Source organism: Pavona decussata, unplaced genomic scaffold (assembly GCF_977016875.1).
Source record: "Pavona decussata unplaced genomic scaffold, jaPavDecu1.1 SCAFFOLD_36, whole genome shotgun sequence".
Classification (NCBI taxonomy): domain Eukaryota; kingdom Metazoa; phylum Cnidaria; class Anthozoa; order Scleractinia; family Agariciidae; genus Pavona; species Pavona decussata.
Window position 1 is genome coordinate 858,143 of NW_028145458.1, and position 17,615 is coordinate 875,757.

At 37.4% G+C, this 17,615-nt stretch overlaps 2 protein-coding genes, 1 long non-coding RNA gene and 1 pseudogene across 7 annotated transcripts in view; 1 reads left to right on the forward strand and 3 right to left on the reverse strand.

The window, feature by feature from the left end:
* The window catches only part of LOC146484233 (uncharacterized), a 56,298-nt gene extending 39,692 nt beyond the window's left edge, over positions 1-16,606 (forward strand). For 2 of the 4 annotated variants that reach the window (XR_014863674.1, XR_014863676.1), the window contains exons 4-5: positions 13,726-13,785; positions 15,756-16,606. This is a non-coding gene — a long non-coding RNA (uncharacterized LOC146484233). Of the gene's footprint in view, positions 1-7,258; positions 7,393-13,725; positions 13,786-15,755 lie in introns of those variants that run through there. The other 2 variants (XR_014863675.1, XR_014863677.1) reach the window with 2 other exon arrangements.
* LOC146484238 (uncharacterized) lies at positions 1,476-13,603 on the reverse strand (annotated as a pseudogene). The gene is made up of 8 exons (XR_014863667.1): positions 13,571-13,603; positions 13,383-13,448; positions 12,791-12,893; positions 8,424-8,600; positions 7,941-8,101; positions 7,213-7,534; positions 6,737-6,819; positions 1,476-3,335 (listed from the first exon to the last, which is right to left on the reverse strand). The product of XR_014863667.1 is annotated as an uncharacterized LOC146484238 (transcript).
* On the reverse strand, positions 4,105-5,919 carry LOC146484239 (uncharacterized). Its single transcript, XM_085104959.1, has one exon. It carries the CDS (start codon positions 5,905-5,907, stop codon positions 4,105-4,107), a length of 1,803 nt encoding a protein of 600 aa, XP_084961085.1. The 5' UTR covers positions 5,908-5,919.
* Positions 7,403-8,613, reverse strand: LOC146484240 (uncharacterized; the record flags this gene model as incomplete). Its single annotated transcript, XM_085104967.1, has 2 exons — positions 7,403-8,101; positions 8,424-8,613. Coding segments are annotated over 2 exons (474 nt in total), but the record flags the coding sequence as incomplete, so codon positions are not given.
* Positions 16,607-17,615: the final 1,009 nt, after the last annotated feature.

Consider the following 17,615-nt stretch of genomic DNA (forward strand, 5'->3'; position numbering starts at 1 on the left):
CCTCTTGTTTCCAACTTGTATCTGTGTGAAATTAAAAGTAAGAAAAAAATTAACACACTAGAAGCAGAACTACCTCAACAAATTGGCAATGACATATCATAATCGCAATTAACTTGTAAGGTTTGCAAGGTGAATTCAGTCTTTTCGTGTTTTGGACGGATCCAAAAACAATGTATTTGACAAGGCTTTCCATGAATGAGACACTAGGTGCCGTTTGTTTTATGCTTTTGTTGTAAAACGGTGATACTTACAGGTGGAAAGAATTTTCTTTGGCTAGGAGTCGCTCCAATTCTTCCTCATGCCTTTGTGGACCTTCTGGTTCTGCTTCCCTTTTCGTGTTGTACTTCATATACCGGTGTTGGCTTGATAAATCCTGGACTTCTCTTTCTTCCATTTTCACTGTTTCCTCCGTTCTTCCTCCAGGATGATAAAGTTTTCCCACCACTGGTGCTGGCCATCGTCCATCCTGTGGGAACTAGATCTCAATTTTGACCGTAAGTCAGTGATTAAAGTTGCCTCCTTTCCATCTAGAGATGGTTGTATGAGGGTCTGTGTTCCCACTGGGAGGTTGGGAAAAATAATGATGGAGGCGTTGTCAGGTTTCCAAGTTTTGTCCTGGGCTCAATTCTTGTAAACCATCCTGGCTTTTTCGTCTCCTCCATGGAAGAATTTGAATGAGTGTGGGTAAATGTGGTTTTTGAGTTTAACTATGTTTTCGTCCATCCACCCAGAAATGTCAAAAACCCATTCCACAACTCGCGTTTCTGGAGCGGGAGTGTATGACTTCGTAGTCGTTGTGTGCAGCTCCAGCACTGCCATCACGTTTCTTGTTTTCAACTTAACAGCAATTCTACTGAATACCTGCAATATAATATGACTGATACAGGAAATCTTGTTGCTTAAGCACTGTATAACAATTACTATTGGTTTTTTCTACAAGGAAATTGTTTCGTGGTATAGATGTACGGTGACCTGTCAGTTTCTTCAAAATTGAGCTTTGATTTTCAATACAGGAAAGTCGAAGAAGGTCTGATACCATTCTTAAAAAACCTAGATTTAAAGATAGTACTTTTTATTACTCGTTGGTTGTATTGTATGCATACATGTATGTTTAATGGGGCTAGAATTCCTTGTTTATGACAGCTTAAGTTACCCCTTACCTGGTCAACATCTTTGTGGGTGTGCCCAACCATCAGAAATGACATTTCAACCTATGAGGAGAAAAGTACAAATACACGTTTATTACGCTATTTACACTCACATGGTAAAACTTGGTAAATGCCCCACAGCATCTTTAAATATTTCCTTTACCACCAGCTAAGCAGCAAAGGCCATGATAAATCTGTTTTTATTTTCTCTATAGCAATTATCCATTTGCAACAGCAAGCATTCTGGAAGGGGTCCTTCCTAAAACCAGTAAACGGATACAATTACGGTTCTGTAACAACGTGATCTCAGGCTATGAATTGTTTTTCGTTGTAAACAAAAGGTAGGGCTTCCGCTTTCATAGAGAATGAAAAAGGGTTACCTTGCTCAGCTTGGTTAACACTTGGAGAAGGACGTTCATAGTCAAATTTGAATCATGCTTCCACTGCAGCAGATCGAGGAAACACATTCATTTTGTCTATGGCAAATCACACCAGTAATAAGAAGTGTGATGGCTCGCTCTTACCAAAATGTTAATATGGGCCATATGTGGACCAAAATTGGAAATTATCTGGAGCAAAATATGGGATTGTTATGGGATTTACATGAGTTTTATATGGCCATGTGAAAACCATATTTTAAAATTTTCTGATGTTGTCATACTGAAGAAGTATGGGTTTAATATGTATTTGGACAATTTCCAGATATTTGTCATATATGGAAAAATATGGAGGAAAACTAAATTACAATCAGTCAGTTGCAACATTTCCAGATATTGCCCATATATGGAGGAAATATGGAAGAAAAATAAAAAAACAACAGGTATCAGACCATCCCCAGATGTTGCCCATATATGGAGAAAATATGGAAGAAAACGAAGAAACATTTATAATTGTACCACTGTGCATAGACATGCAGGTATTCATGCAGCCTGGCCTTTTATAATTATAACTATAAAATTATGATATCTGATTTTGATTTAAGCATTACATGGAGTAATTAAGTTCAGGCCACCATAAGGATCCCATATAATAAAGCAACTGGTCTGCAAATACACTATAACTGGAAAACATATCAATTCTCCCTTGCATATTTCACCACATGTTGATTAGCTGCTTGAGAAGAAAGTAACTCTGAGCACAGTATAATACATCAATATCGAACACTTTAATAACTGGATTAATATATATCTTCATACATTTAACAGATCTACTCAAATACTTTTGGAAGAAATTATATTGTCTGTAAACAAAATCATGCATGGAATTGGCTATATATAGATACATGTAACAAAAAAGTACATTATGTTTTTAACAATCTCATGAAACAAAATAAGCGCACAATAATATTATAAATTAAGCAATGTGTTTGGTTCAACAAGAACCAAAAAATTTGGATTCACCCTATTATCTCCATATTATCATTTAAGAGGAATTATACAAGCAGTTAAGCCATGTTTCAGGAGTAAGATACTTTGCCATCATGAGTGAATGTAACAATTAATCTTATAAGAAACATTAAACTGAACCACTGAAATTGCTTCAATCATTTCCATATGTTATTCAGTTACACGTAGCTGCAGTTGATAACTGAACTCATTTAGGTCGCCGAGCCTCTGTGCACTTTTGGTTTATTTTAATAGTTATTTGAGCGTTGGGGGAGGCTGGAATCTTGCAAAAACTTTCCCTGTAAATTAAAATGTATACAACAAAACGTCATTAAAATTCGATCGAGGGTTGTCTTGATATCTGAATGTCTGAGTTTTCTTGGGTCTGAGGTCGGAGTTTTCTAGACACCCCACACAAACCATGCAATTATCAGTGAATTAAGAAAATTATTGATATTTTGTAAGTTAGTTGTATAATCCGTGTCCTTGCATGCTTTTAATTTAATGCCAGTTTCTATCAATAAATTTGTAAAAGAGCTGTTAAATACATTAACAATGAAAAAAAAAAAGAGTAAATCTGTGATCGTACCAATTATAGCATCAACCATGGGCTGACAAAGGGGAAGTGTCCTAGTTTCTTGCCCCTCTTCAATCCTCTTGCACATGATGTTTTTAACACATCTTTGGAGAAGAATACATCAACAACAGTGTTTACGTACTCTTCCCATTTTGTACAAGCGGAACATACAGCTCGCTGGTTTGTGTACCAGTATACCCCACTTCCTTCAAAGAACACTTTCACCTGACAAAGAAATAGTGTAGCAGGAATTAACCGAGAATATACTTTGAAAATTGTACTGTCTGACACTATTCATGCCGCTTTCAAACAGCAGTTAATAAGACGTTTTAATGAAATGTGATTTAAAAATTAGTTGTGGGTAATTTAAATTATATAAAAAGTGACTTGAAAATACATTTGGTTACAATAATGGTACCCTCAAATATAAAAAAATTGGTATTGAGTTTAAACAAATAGTCTTCCATGTCATGTAATTATACTGACTGAGAGAAATTGTTTGATACAAATTATGACGTCATTGGTTACCATGGGAACCATGCCACGCCCCTAAAACCCCTGTTTTAAGCCTCCACTTTAACAGTAATATCTCTACAACAAATGAACATTTCAACTTAAAATTTTCAATATATGCTCTACATTCATAGACCTGTGATATAAACCTAAGATTCCACCAAACAAGTTTTTGTTTGTTTTAATTTGAAGGTGCAAATCTATGGAACCAATTTTATAATGACACACCGTAAATCGCTGCCCAAAAAATATTATTCAAATACAAGATCATGGTTTGTATTTAGCTTCATATCATAACTACAGTATTGATCAAAAGTTACAGCAAAATTGAATGGCTCATGTTAATTAGTTTTCCAAGGAGATATGTTGAGCCATTTTCAATATGGTCAAAATCATTTGCTTGAGTGCTTGAGAAAAAGAGACTTAAAGTTCAAGTATGGTTTTCACAAGCAACAACAAAACTGTCAGCTGCTAGAGTTAACTAAAACTGTCCTGTAGCATAGGTAACTCCCTCTGATTGTTTATTTTTGTCCTCTTTTCTCTTTTTCTTTCCTCTCAGAACCTTTCTTTGCTTCTTGTTTTGCTCTTCACCTTTGTATAATGCATTATACGCATGTTCTGCATCTAGCATTTTGCATCCTTCCTCAGTGTACTTCCCACTAGGAATTCCTAGGGCTCCATACAATTGCAAAACAGTTTGAGCACCAACATTAAAATGGGCTACAGCATCAAAAAGGCCAAATTTTAACACATCTCTTCCAACAAACACTTCTTTGGGTACTCGCTGCCAGACCAGACCATTCAAACGTTCATTTCTGTTTTGCGTTTTTCCATGCAAACACTTTTGGAGGAGTCCATCATCACTAAGTCTTTGATAAACAGGCTTGACCTTTGCTATGACTTCAAGAGGAAGCCCAGGACCATGCTTATAATTTGCTCTGTCACGGTGGTACCCACACCAGCTATTGGCTCCAATAGGACAGTAATCATGGAGATGTCGGGACTCGCTTGATGCACAATGAAAAAGACTTGCTAGGACTGCTTTTTTCATTCCTTGCAAGTCTCCCACATTGCTTCTTATTGCAATACCATAGTAGTTTTGTAGTTTATCTATCATAGAATCTGTCAGTTTACCTTTTCCGCTCAACCCTGGGGTGTCCTTCTTCAGCTTCCTTAGTGCTGTTCCCACTCTCTTTTGAACATGCCCAATGCATTCCTGTTTGGCCACTTCAATACCAGCTGCAGCGTATACATCTTTAACTTTGTTATAACTTTTACTTTCACCATCTCCATACAGTTCCGAATACCTGAGTCTGTGAGTCTCCGCTGATCGCCTAAAGATTCGCTCAGTTCCTTCAGGTTCCATGGCTGGTGCAGATCCCTTATAGTTTGCAGGACAGTTATTACTGTGATCTGCCCAAAATAACTGGTACTCTACACTGTTCTTGTCAAGGTGCGAATGCAGTTCACATCGCTTACAACATTTAGACATAGCTTCAGCATCTAGAACTTTACCCGTGTCGATGGAGATGACAGCAACACATCCATTATTAGACGAGAAGCCACGCTTTTGCCATGTGCCATCACATGACACAGGACAATTCACCATATCATTCTCTTCAGCATTATTTGCATTTCTAATCTCAGCAGCAGCATCTGCCATACTCTTTTTTGCAATAGCCTTAATGTTTTTCTTGATTGTATTGCTACTCTTTTGGAAGGGTTTTGCTCCTGAAGGTGGTGGCATGTTCATTAGAGTGCAAAATTTCTTTGCACCACTGTGCCCTTTTCCCAAAGACCTCATGGTATAAACAAGTCGTCTATTTACCTCAAAGCTCTTTGTTTGCTTCTTCGATGAGAAGAATTCGTTCTTCCAGCCACAGTTTTCGCAGAAAATCCTTAGACATGAGGCACAGCCACTTCGATGGAAGGGATTCTCGTTTAGCGTCAAAGTGAGGAATCCACAATCAGCACATCGTAGCGATGAAATCACACTGCTAAGTATCTCCATATCTACCAATCTGTACCCGGTAACGTAACTGGAGCCCTTTTCGTCGCCTTTGTTGGATTCTCCTATCTTTATTTCCTCGTCAGCAGGCTTTGGCAAGACCTTTTCAGTAGACATTGAAGCAATATCATCCTCAAACTCGACGAAGCTACTCGAGGCAAGTGGTTCTCCGCTTACATCACATGTATCACTTTGTGTCGACTTGGGGCGCGAGTTTGAGAATTGATTGCCACAGAATCTTCTTTTTGGACGTCTTAAAGAGCGTTGCTTTGGCATTACAGAATATTTAAACGATTTAGAGTGAAAAGTTCCCAAGATGAACAGATTTTTAACCTTCTCCAACAGATGATAACAACCGAAAGCAAATGAAAGCAGACTTTCGGTTCCAGGCTATCCTGGCGCAAGCTTACTTTTCTTCATGTAAGTTGACACGAGGTGTCCTTATCAACAAGATATCGCTTCCAGCCGAAAAAATCGGAGTTTCACACATGTTTTCGGTCGTTATTGTCAGTAAACAAGCTGTAAACAGAACGGTTGCCCATGGCAACCAAAGAGTGAACCTTGGAAACGTCTTGGAAAAATTGTAAAATCTTCTATTCTTTGCAAAAATAACACTTTCTCAGCACTCCAGAATAATCAAAGATTTGAAACATCTCCAAAACTTTTTTTCCGAAATTTCACAAAAATCGTTGAAAATTAGGGTACCATTCCACCTTAAAACAAGCGACGAGGTTTCAACGCCAGCTTAATTAACGTCATTTAATCAAGTCAAAAGCGTTTGTAAGTTGCGATCTATAATGTCATTTCAACGTCTTTATAGATTACAACTTATAAACGCTTAACTTTGACTTGATAATGATGTTAAGCTAGTGTTGAAATGTCGTTGTTTTTTAGCAATTTTTTTAAAATATTGTGTTTTTTACAATCAAATTCAAAAATTCAAGATGAGAAAAAAAAATCAATTATTCAAAAATTCAACTGAGAGTTTGCAATGGATATTACTTGACTTGTTCATGAGTAAGTACATTCTTTCTCGCACAGCACAAACCAATCCCCCATTTTGCAGCAATGTTCGTCAATAAAATGTGAGACTTAAGAAAATTACGTGGTACTCGGGAGCAAGTTCTCTATCAATAATGCCTGCAGCTGGCTTCCCTTCCATTATTGAGGTTGGTGACTTGGCTTTCACTGCAAGTTTACATTTTCAGATAACGTTTTTTGTTATAAATGTGACAGAATACATTTTGTACCTAAACTGAATAAATGTGATTGCCGGAGAGCTTGTTTATAAATTGTGACTCCAATATGTGATCCACAATTCTGATGTTTTGTGGGTAAACCTCACATTCAGCATCAATTAGAGAAAATGTAGAAACAACCACGGCAAAAAGTCAGATCTAGCTATTAAAATTGAAACTTTTGAAACCAGATGCTAATCAACATAAGCTGTGACTCCCCACCAAAGGTCAAAATGTTTCTTACAAAATATCGAGTGTACTAATGAATTAGACTACGTACCACCTCTTCTACCTGTTCTAGAACTGATGTTATAATTTGTTTTATTTATAACTCTTTAATTACCTGCAATGTCAAGCCTCCTTTGTTTCTTCTTTAATTTTTCTTTTAGGTTTATATTTTCCAGCAACAAGGCTTTACAGTCCACGTTGTCACATGATGTTGTGATCTGCACAGCCTCGTCACTGTCAACTTCACCATCACTTACAACGTGGGAAATTGTTTGCTTTTTTGCAGATGTTTTGCTGCAAACAGATGTTGGTGTGTCAACAGTGCAGGTCGTTTTGGTCTTATTCTTTGGTCTGCATGGTGTCTTCGGGGTTCTATTGACTGGTTGTTTCTTGCTAGCGCTTGATCTGGAAGGATCATTCGATGTGTTGGACTCTGTCTAAAAGCTGCCGGGCTAAGGGGATGGATATCGTCATGATCAGTTGGCTGCACATGCTGCAGATTACCATTCTGTTGGTGCTGAGAAATTCTCTTTTGGTGCCTGTGGGGTTACGTTCTGTTTTTTATTTGCGGGTTACTCTTTGCTGGATGGATCAGCTGTGCTCAGACTCTGTGATCTGAAAGCTGGCAGGCTAAGGGGATGGATCACATTGTTGCCTTCTTGGTGAGGTTCAGCTCACAGATTAGGAGCGTCATTTTGTTGCTTTAAAGAAGAAATTCTCTTAGCAGCTTGCGCAATTCTGGCTGCAGTTCCTGCATCCCTCCTTTTTTCGGCCTCTACTTTTTCTGCCTCCCTTGGTTATTTGGCTTCTTCTGTTTTTGCTTTTTCTCCCTCCTTCTACTACTCTGGCTTTCTTTGATCCTGATGGCTGTTTAGGGTTAGGATTAGACGTTTTGGGACTCTTCTTTTTTGCAGAAGCATCGCCGGCCAATGCTTTGCCAACTGCACTTTTTTTAAGACTTGTTTCGAGAACTCTTCTCTCTTTAAGGAGTTCGCTCTTGTCGTCTTTAATATAAAAAGTAAAAAAAGATAAAAGTTTGTTAGCGAAAACAATGTGTTCATGTTTGATTACCCAACCATGACATATATCCAGGCTGTTTTCCGTAAAAAATGTGAAGAACTGTGATCTAGGCTAGATGTGTTTGTTGTGGTCAACCTGCCTTACTATTGAGCATAAAATTTATTATTCTGAAAAAAATGTGCATGTTTTTGTGGTTTTGATTCAGTCATGTATTGGTTAAACTGAAATTTAAAGCACTACCCACTGGTTCTAATCCCTCTGAACCTCCTTCCACCTCTACGCCCAACTAAATTATAAAACACTCACCACTAATCTTTATAATTTGCGCTTTGTAGAATTCCTTGTCCGCTGACCAGAAGGCCAATATGGTTTCACCTTCCTGCATTTCGTCATTATCTTCAGGGTCGAGATACTTCACTTCCCTTTGATTTAGTACCCAAAAGGTATCTGTTTCGTCTTCAAACTGAACTAGAAACCACTTTTCTACAAGAAGAGATTAACCTTGGTCAGAACAAACTTTGTTTATACTGTTCTACCGAGACCTTTACTTGTATTTTATACATTTTATGTCTTGTAAATGTATAAGTTCTATCTATCAGAAAAGCCCGGGAATTAAAGGTGGTTAAAACTTGATGAATATCTCTGTCTAGAAGAATAAAGTGCCTTTTACGAGAATTTTTGCCCCCTCCAAGAATAATTTCTTCAACTAATTCCTAACAAGTTGAGTTTTTCATGGTCATTCTTGAATCACGCATTCTTGGTTTCATACACTGCAAACACAATCTCCTCCGAAGTAATCTGTGCTCCTTTTTTATTGTTCCTTTTTGTAAGCTGCATTCGTTTTGGATTATACAAGAATTTAACAAAAAGAGACGAGTATCACATGATTGGTTTGCCTTAACCAATAGTTAATTAACCGGACATGCCTCTACATTCCGCTAATGGGTCCTAATGGAAAGTCTTTACGACAATTTGCAAAAATGACAGCAGTCTACAATCTCACTGTTTCAGCTTTTATCAACTTTCACATATTGCCACGCAATTGCGATCACGAGCATTTGGTGTTACATCAAAAAATGCAAAATGTTTTTTGTATCAACAGAAACCTTAAAGTATTGCTCAAATCTGTTGTAGATTGTCAGCCCAGCTAGTGTACTAAGGCTACCGTATCGTTGAGTGCCTCTGGCCGCAGATGCACGGCGTTAGGATGGAATGAAAAAAGTAATTAGGCTAACCGTGTTCAAGTTCTTGCCGATCACTTCCAAAATGCTCTAGAGGAGGTCATGAGTTGTTCCTTTCTAGAGTTCAGTTGATTTGTTTTTCTTCATGTTCCAGAATTATTGTGTAACTAAGGGAAGGTGTTGTGGCACCACTTTCACGAAAAAAGATAGGTCAAAATGTAAAGAGAAAGGATAAATGTGTCAAAATTCTAGGAATATTTTTTTAAAGCAAGTTCTGGTGCAGTCCAAAATTATCAAGTGGAGGAGACAAACATCACGCCACGTTTTTAGCATCTTTTTCTAAAAAAACCGTATCGGCAAATTTTGTCTGGTTTGTTTTCTATTTAAACAGTTAAACTTTGATGCTTGAAGAAACATCACTTCTCGTAATTGAACTTTTTATACCTTTTGAATGGAGGGAACAAATTTTGAGATAAAGATGTAAAGAACTTGTCACAATGTTCGTCTTTTCTACGCAATCATTTCCGACTGCATTGAAACTTTAATAATAATAATAATAATAATAATAATAATAATAATAATAATAACAGCATTTATTTAAACACGATTAAAAGTTCAGCAAAGCTGATGTGGTCGTGCACAATCAATAAAATTAAACTTCCTAAACTAATCACAATAAAACTAATATAAGAATTCTACGTATTGACAATATATGTGTCTGAAAAGTACTCTTGAGTGACCTATTAAAAGCGTCAATGTTGCAAATTGATCTCATTTGGTTTTCCAGGGCATTCCACCGAATAATTGACTTGTATGAACGTGATTTCTTGATCATATCAGTCCTAGGCCTGGGTAACTTGAAGGACATTTTCCTCCTGAAATCGTAGCTACTTACATACTTTACAGAAAGACAGTTCATAGGACATGGTAAAAGATGATAATAAGCATGATGCGCTAAAATTACCACAAGAGCCCCAAACGAACATACTGTACGTAACAGAGGGCAAAATAACCGCAAAATAGAAATCAGTTCTCGCCTGACTAGGCAGGAAGTACAGTGATTTAAGTAAGTTCAACTTCTGTGTAAACAACTTCGCTAGTTCCTAAGCATCTTGTAGAAACCACCTCCTCGATAACATAATCACCCATCTTAATAGCTCGTTCGGCCCAGTCACTTGCCCGCCTCCACTGAGCAGCATATATATGATTTTGTGAACCACATACTTTAGCAAAATGATCACTATAAATTCGACACATTCAACTTCTCTCTCTAAAATAGTTAATATGTTTTGATAATCTTCAAGTGATGAGCTTTAGGAAAATATATGGTTTGTTGGGGTTTTTATGGAAAGTCTGGCTGTAAAACAGTGCAAATGTAAATCGGTAATTTTGGTGTAATCACTCAATGTGAATGTAGTCATCCACGGTCTTACAGAAGCATAAAGATGTGACAAAATGCTGTCTCTCACCAGCTGCCCGATTGATGTTTGAGTGGTTATCCTACCTTCAAGAAATATGCCATCTGTATGTCAATGTCCCAGGGTTTGTGAAGCGTAGACAAAATCATACCCCTCCTACTATCTGTTAAAATGGTAAAACATATATTACATTTATGTAACCATAATATTAACAGTGTCCAATTTACATCTTTTGTACACCCAAGGCTGTGCTCTAAAACATATTAGGGAGGCCTTCAGGCTCCCAACCATGTCAAGTAGGCTGCCTATACCTCAAGTTTAAAGTTTATAACCTGCAATTGCACCAATGTCTGGACGTTTTGTCTAAGTACCCAAAACTATGAAATGCTAGGTGCCGGCGCGGCTTAAGAGCACAGCGTTGAGGCCCAACCTTGCTTACAATATCCAATTCTCTGGGAGAAATACAACTTAAATTATAGTTAGAAAACTTACCAAAATCAAAATTCATCAATTCTTCATCGGTCTCCTTTAGGCAGTCTGGATTGTTTTCCTTGGTATACTCTCAGGCCTAGTCGTAGTTGTTACATTTTGTCACAAGTTGGACTTCTATCATTATCTTAAATTGAAGACAATTATGGTTTATGTTAGAACGAACCCAAAAACGTTTTTTTTATTCTGATGCTTCTTTTCGTAGTCACAAAATGTAACAATGCTTTGGGTGCAAATACTTCACCATTTATAACAAATGAAACATTGTTGATGATGCAAAATTTTGCTCTATTGAGCAGGAAAATCTTTTTGAATAAAGGCAAAAATATTCTGCTTCATGAAACATTTTTCCACATTTTTTCCATTGTTTACCTCAAGCAGACACCATTATATATTAATACAGATTTTGTACTCACTTGATTATATGTCTTGAAGCCTGGATACTCTTCCAGGATTTTCTTCACAGAGCCCTTTCCTGTTAGCTTTTCAATATACTTTCTTCGGTGGGCCAGAGATGGTGTTAGAAGGGCTTTTATTTTTTTATGATTGGCTTTTCAGCAATCATTTCAATTTTGAGCTGCGAGTCGTGTCCCTCTGCTGTTGAAGTGGTCTGTTGGGTTGATGTTCCAGTTGGTCCTTCCTTGTTTTTCCTTGGATTTTTTGGCTTTCTGTTGTAATAAGCGTTCTTTAAGAGGGACAATGCTGTTCCCTGAAGCAATGATATTTACAAGGATATTACAATATTGATATCACAAGGTATTAACTGGGCCAAATCATTTGATGAGATTTTTAGGATACAGGCCATCAATTATTGTTAAACAAATTTTTTGTACTCTTAGATATTATTTACAAAAACAGTGGCAGGTGCTTCCTCAAGTCAGTGTAGAAACACAGACTATTTTAAATTGTTGATTGTAGATCAACAAAATGATTGTATTGATGCTAGATACAGGCAACAACTGTAGACTACAGGCTCACTACACTGTAGTGAGAAGTACATTGTACAACTACATGTATTTCTTACACTCAACTGGGAGACATGCCAAGCCGAACTGCGCAACAAGAGAGCCAGCAAGTTAGGCAATGAGGAACTCTGAACCTGACTCCTAGCTGTGTACGAGAAAAACATTTTCTGCTTCACACATTCCTCAGACAGTGGAAAACACACTTATACCACACAACAAAAATGGTGGTCCTAACCTACCATTCTAGGGAATACTGTAGGTCTTGTTACAATTAACCACCCAGGTAAATGCTATATAAATGAGACAGTGATCAATTATCTATGCTTTGCTTAATTGACAACACAATTCCTGGAACGTTTACAAGTTTTATCTCACTGTACACACACCAGCTCATAGCTGGTTTATGGAATCTTAATCATTATTGTCTTAAAAGTGTAGTGGATCCTTCAGTTCGGGGATGAGGTTTACCAACTTTTGTGCACACAACACCAATTCACTGTGGGAGGGGTTTACCCTCCCAATACTCGCTTGCAGTATTATAAGAGAGGATTTGATTGTTTCATTTCTTGCTTTTGTAGAGAGCTCTTTCAATCCCTTGTTGCGGCACTCCAGAACTGTACTTGGGATAATTAGATTCAATGATTTCCCAAGTGCTTCTACGTCAGTAGCTTTGTCCATGGTTTTCATGGATGAGGCCAAGGTGTCTGTTTCTCTTGGCGTGACCTTAAATAAAAGAAATATTAAGGAATGTTAAGATCCCCAGTGGTGATGTTGAACAAATAAAACCACAATTAAAATTCAGTCTTGTCAGTACATTATCGTATTGTATTATATTGTATTTTATGTAACTCGTTAATTCAGTGATATACTGCAAGAGAGTTTAATAAACTGTTATATTATTATTATGTTAACTGTTTCTTCTTCATTACATTGCCTAAGCAAAACTAGTGTACCCCAGTAGCACACACGATTCCAAGCACCTCCTTGTATAATAATGTCACTTTATGTTTTGATTTGTTTCTCTTTGTTTCATTTCTTACCTCTCCTCTTAGCCTTAGCTAAAATAGTATAATACATTGGTATGCCCAATGTCATTGGTGTGCCAAAATAATGTGATTAAACTGCAACTGAAGCGAAGTAAGCCACAAACCATTATATTGATGGAAAACTATCTTGCAAATCAATTTGTTACAAAATATGTAAAACACTTACTGGGGCACTCACTCGTGGTAGCTTTTTGCTACACAGACTTGCACCTGGCAGTGGAGAAGCTAAGCGCTAGAAATGAAGAACAAACATTGCGCAGTTAGAAAGATACTGGAGAAGATTTGCTGACACCGTTCTCGTAATCTTGGCAGCAACGTTCCTTTAGAAGCGATTCATGTTAACCTAGAACTTACCGTTTTCGTCCCTTTCTTTTCAATGATCTTCATATATGCATTTATGACCTGTTGCACAAAAAGATTATTTCAGATTTAAGGTGACCTTTTTGTAAGCAACAGTATTGTACTTTCAAGGTCTAAATAGTCCTGCATTTTCCTACCTCGTCATTTAGCCACCCAGGTGTCCATTCTATGTCTACTTTGAGAAGGGACAGCATATTCGTTGTTTCAAGGTGAGTCATCTCTTTCTGGATCATTTTTAAGTCTTTCAATAAGACACGCCCCACCTTGGCATACAGTGTATTGTTGTTATCCCACACCTGTTGCACCTAAGATAATGAAAGAAGCAGTCCTTCATCCATTTATTTCTCTGATTTGCATTCTTTAACATTTCTCGGTCTTCACAGGCATCCTGTTACTAAGAGGTACAGGTTCCCTTAGACTTCCGTTTTATTGTTAAAATAACAGAGCAGATATGTAAATTGCAGCAAACAAAATTGCTAACAATCATTGTAGGTATTCTAATTATTATTATTTGTACGTTTCATGGAGAAACTGCTGCTTACCATAGCTCTTCTTCTTGCTGCAAGTAGTCTCAAGTAGCATATTCTTGCATTGCCATCAAGTTGGCCTTTGTTGGCGATAATGAAACATTTCGGGTTGTTATCGTCATGTGTTACCCTGACATTCCATTCAAACACCTGCTCTTTCTCCACATCTTCAATTATGAGCTTCGCAGGCCACAAGAAACTATTCCCTTCCATCTGCTTCATAAAACTTATTTGCACCATCTCTTGTTCTTGTAATATTTTGCCAATGAAGTACTGTGGCGTGTTGTTATAGGCCACCGCCACAAGGCACTCTCCAACAATTCCCTGCATAAAAGAAATGAAATGTCATGCGATTTAAAGACTGGAAGTAAGGTGAAAGGTTTCCTTTGCGACTCATGGAGGGTCAAGCGCTTAAGGGGGTACTTGCCAGGATTATTTTGAACATCAAGTCTGAGTGCTTGACTTTGATTGTTGAATAGCACTACTTTCATGCCATTCTTATCCTTTAATTTAACGAACCTTCTCATTGCTATCCTTTGTTAATATCTTCACATGTTTCTCGTCATCTGCCTCTTTTTCGTTTTCCTCCTATTTCAACTAAGAGAAAAAATTGTCAAGTAGCTTATACAGCTGATTTCGAAAGGGTGATTTTAATATTGATGATTACATTACTGGATAGACCTTTCAGAATAGAAAATTGGGGGCGATATGTTTTTACAGCCTGTATCTAAATTTATGCTAGTACTTCATGCTCTGAAAGTAAGTCCAGTGCTTGACTTCTACATTGAATCATGAAACAAACTGAGGATATGTAAAACAAAACAAATCCGGACACAAGAAAAGGATCGGTTGTTAATCTTTTAAGCATCAAGCTAAAAGTAACTATGACTAGGAGGAGAGAAAATTAGCTCACCAACTTGAACTTTTTAAGGCTGACTCCCTTATCCTCCCTTTGTTTCATGCGCCTTTGAAGTTTCAGCTGCAGAGGAACTTTCAGCTGCAATAGAGTGCCAGTTAATTGAAGAATTGGAATAAACCTTAAATATTCAGGCCCATTTATGCAAAACCACTTTAAACCATCATTGGAAGATCATTCCCAGACGCTTACTTTGCATGCTGAAATCGCTCCTGAAACCTTGCAGGTTTGAAATAAAGGAACAGTCAATTCTCATAGAGTAAATCAGACCTAAGTGATCTCGTCTAAAGATGAGGACTTAGTCTAGCGAATGTCTAATAATAATCGCTTCCTTTCTTATTGCATTTTGTCTGTTTCCTCTTGTTCCCTGTCTACAATGAACTGACTGGGGATCTCACAGCCTTAGATGACATCATTTGGGAAACAGACATGCCAATTGAGAGGTAGACCTTTTATTATCCCGTACTCTCCTATACATTTCAATACATGATGGTGATCGTGGGAAATTTTTTTAAAAACCCCTCAATAAATAAATTAATTCTCGATCGTGGGTGTGGGGTTATGGTTGGTAACTGACTGTTATCAAAGAAATTAAGTGCGGCAGTTTCCATTTTGCATTTCTTTCTTTATTATTATTATTATTATTATTATTATTATTATTATTATTATTATGTTTTGGTCAGCTGTTCCATGAAGTACAATTTGATGTTTTTTGTTCTTGGTTTTTCCCCATTAGCCAAGTGATGGCAAATGCCCGGCCGAATGTGACAGTGTAGTCGCCGTTAACGTTACCTCAGCGAAGGTAATTGCATTTACAAAAAATTTCATCAGCGTCGTATTCTGCGCAAGAATTTTCTGATGAGGAAGACTGATTTGACGTTATTATTGTGAGTGACAATGAAAATGCCCCCATGGAAACGTAAGTACTGTGTCGCATTCTAAAATAAATGACAATACAATCACGTCAATTTCCATATGTCATATAGAGAATCGGATTTGAGTTTTGAATGCCTTTGATACTGTTCTGTATGCGAAGTGTAACAGGACAAAACAGCTCCTTCGATTTCAAAAGTAGATGCAAGGGAAAAAAACAGTAAAAAACTAGGAAGCAGAGATGCAAAACTGAGAGGCCAACAAACCGTTGTCCTGCGATTTTTTAATTTCTACTTATTATTCAGTCCATATTCTTTTCAAAAATGAGTATGTAGCTCTGGATTCTCCTCCAATTGTTCCAGGTGGTAATCGTGCATTTCTTTATGTAATTCAAAGTCTTCTTCTTTGAATTTGTCCTGAACCTCATCAAAATCAGCCATACAGTGATGGCACTTTCTCTTTGCCCCATCCACAGATTCCTTGTATCAACCCAGTAACTGACTGGCCGGAGTATCAGGAATTACTGCAAACAAAGCTCCTCTGAGATGCACAACCCCATTTTGTAGCTGGAAATCATATCCCATGTCACCCCCAAGCATCATCAATTCATCAGTAAATGGTTTCAAAATGGCATCCATACCATACTTTTTCAAGTGTTGACTTTCGACAATTGCCTAAAGGTTAATTGATTTCAGTTTAGATCTGTACTCTGAATACAAATTTCCCTACTGGAAATAAAACATGGCCAGTTTGTGTCTCCCCTTTGTCTGTCTGTTCATTTGTAATTTCGAGGTCATCGTAGTAGAGGATTATGATTCATGATTGGTTCATCATCAGTTCATGATTTTTCATAATACTCCCATCATTGAAGTCACATGCAGGCTTGACTGTTGCTCTCCATTCCTTGGTTCAGCAACCATGTGCAGAATTATTTGGTTGTTTAGAAATACTTCCAATGAAGCTACAAGTGAAACATAATAAAAGCATTCTGGATGTTCTATAATTCTTCTCTTCCCATTTCTCAGGTTTTTCCAAGCTCCCCATGTTCCCAACTTAGTTTCTTGTGGTGAGATGTTGGGGAAACAGGTACCGAAATCACTAGAGTCAGTCAGTTCAATAGCACCATGTTCCCAGGTAGATGGGGAGAACACATCTTCAAGTTCTGGTATTCTGTTGTGGTCAGTGCCATAGTTACGAAGAATTTTATAAACCTCTTTTTTGCTTTGTAAATTTGTGGCTTTCAAGAGTGAAATAGCAAGTATCCGGATCCTTTCTGTTGCTTTCGAGCTTATCATTGCATCCTCTTTAGGCTTAAAACAGAACCTGTTTAAAATATCCAAAATCAGAAGTGAGGAATTTTCAGAGTCAGATTCCCTGTCTAAATCACTGAAATGACCACTGTTATCTTCACAATCACTCTCTTCTGGAAATGGGATTTCATTCTGTGATTTGCTACCAACACTAGACAAATCAACCTCAGGATATATGGGAGAAAATTGCTCGGAATCTGCAATTAAAACAAAATAAAGAATAGAACTGGTAAGAGAGCTATAAGGAAAATAGTCAGTGCGGTTATTACAATCGAGTAAGAAACACTGAACATTGGAGAAGGGAAGGTGGGGGTACAGATACAGTACAACATTTTTACTTACCATAACTGAAACCCCTAGTCTCCTATGCAGCCTGTTATGGATCGTCACGCAACGCTCCTCTTAGTGGAGAG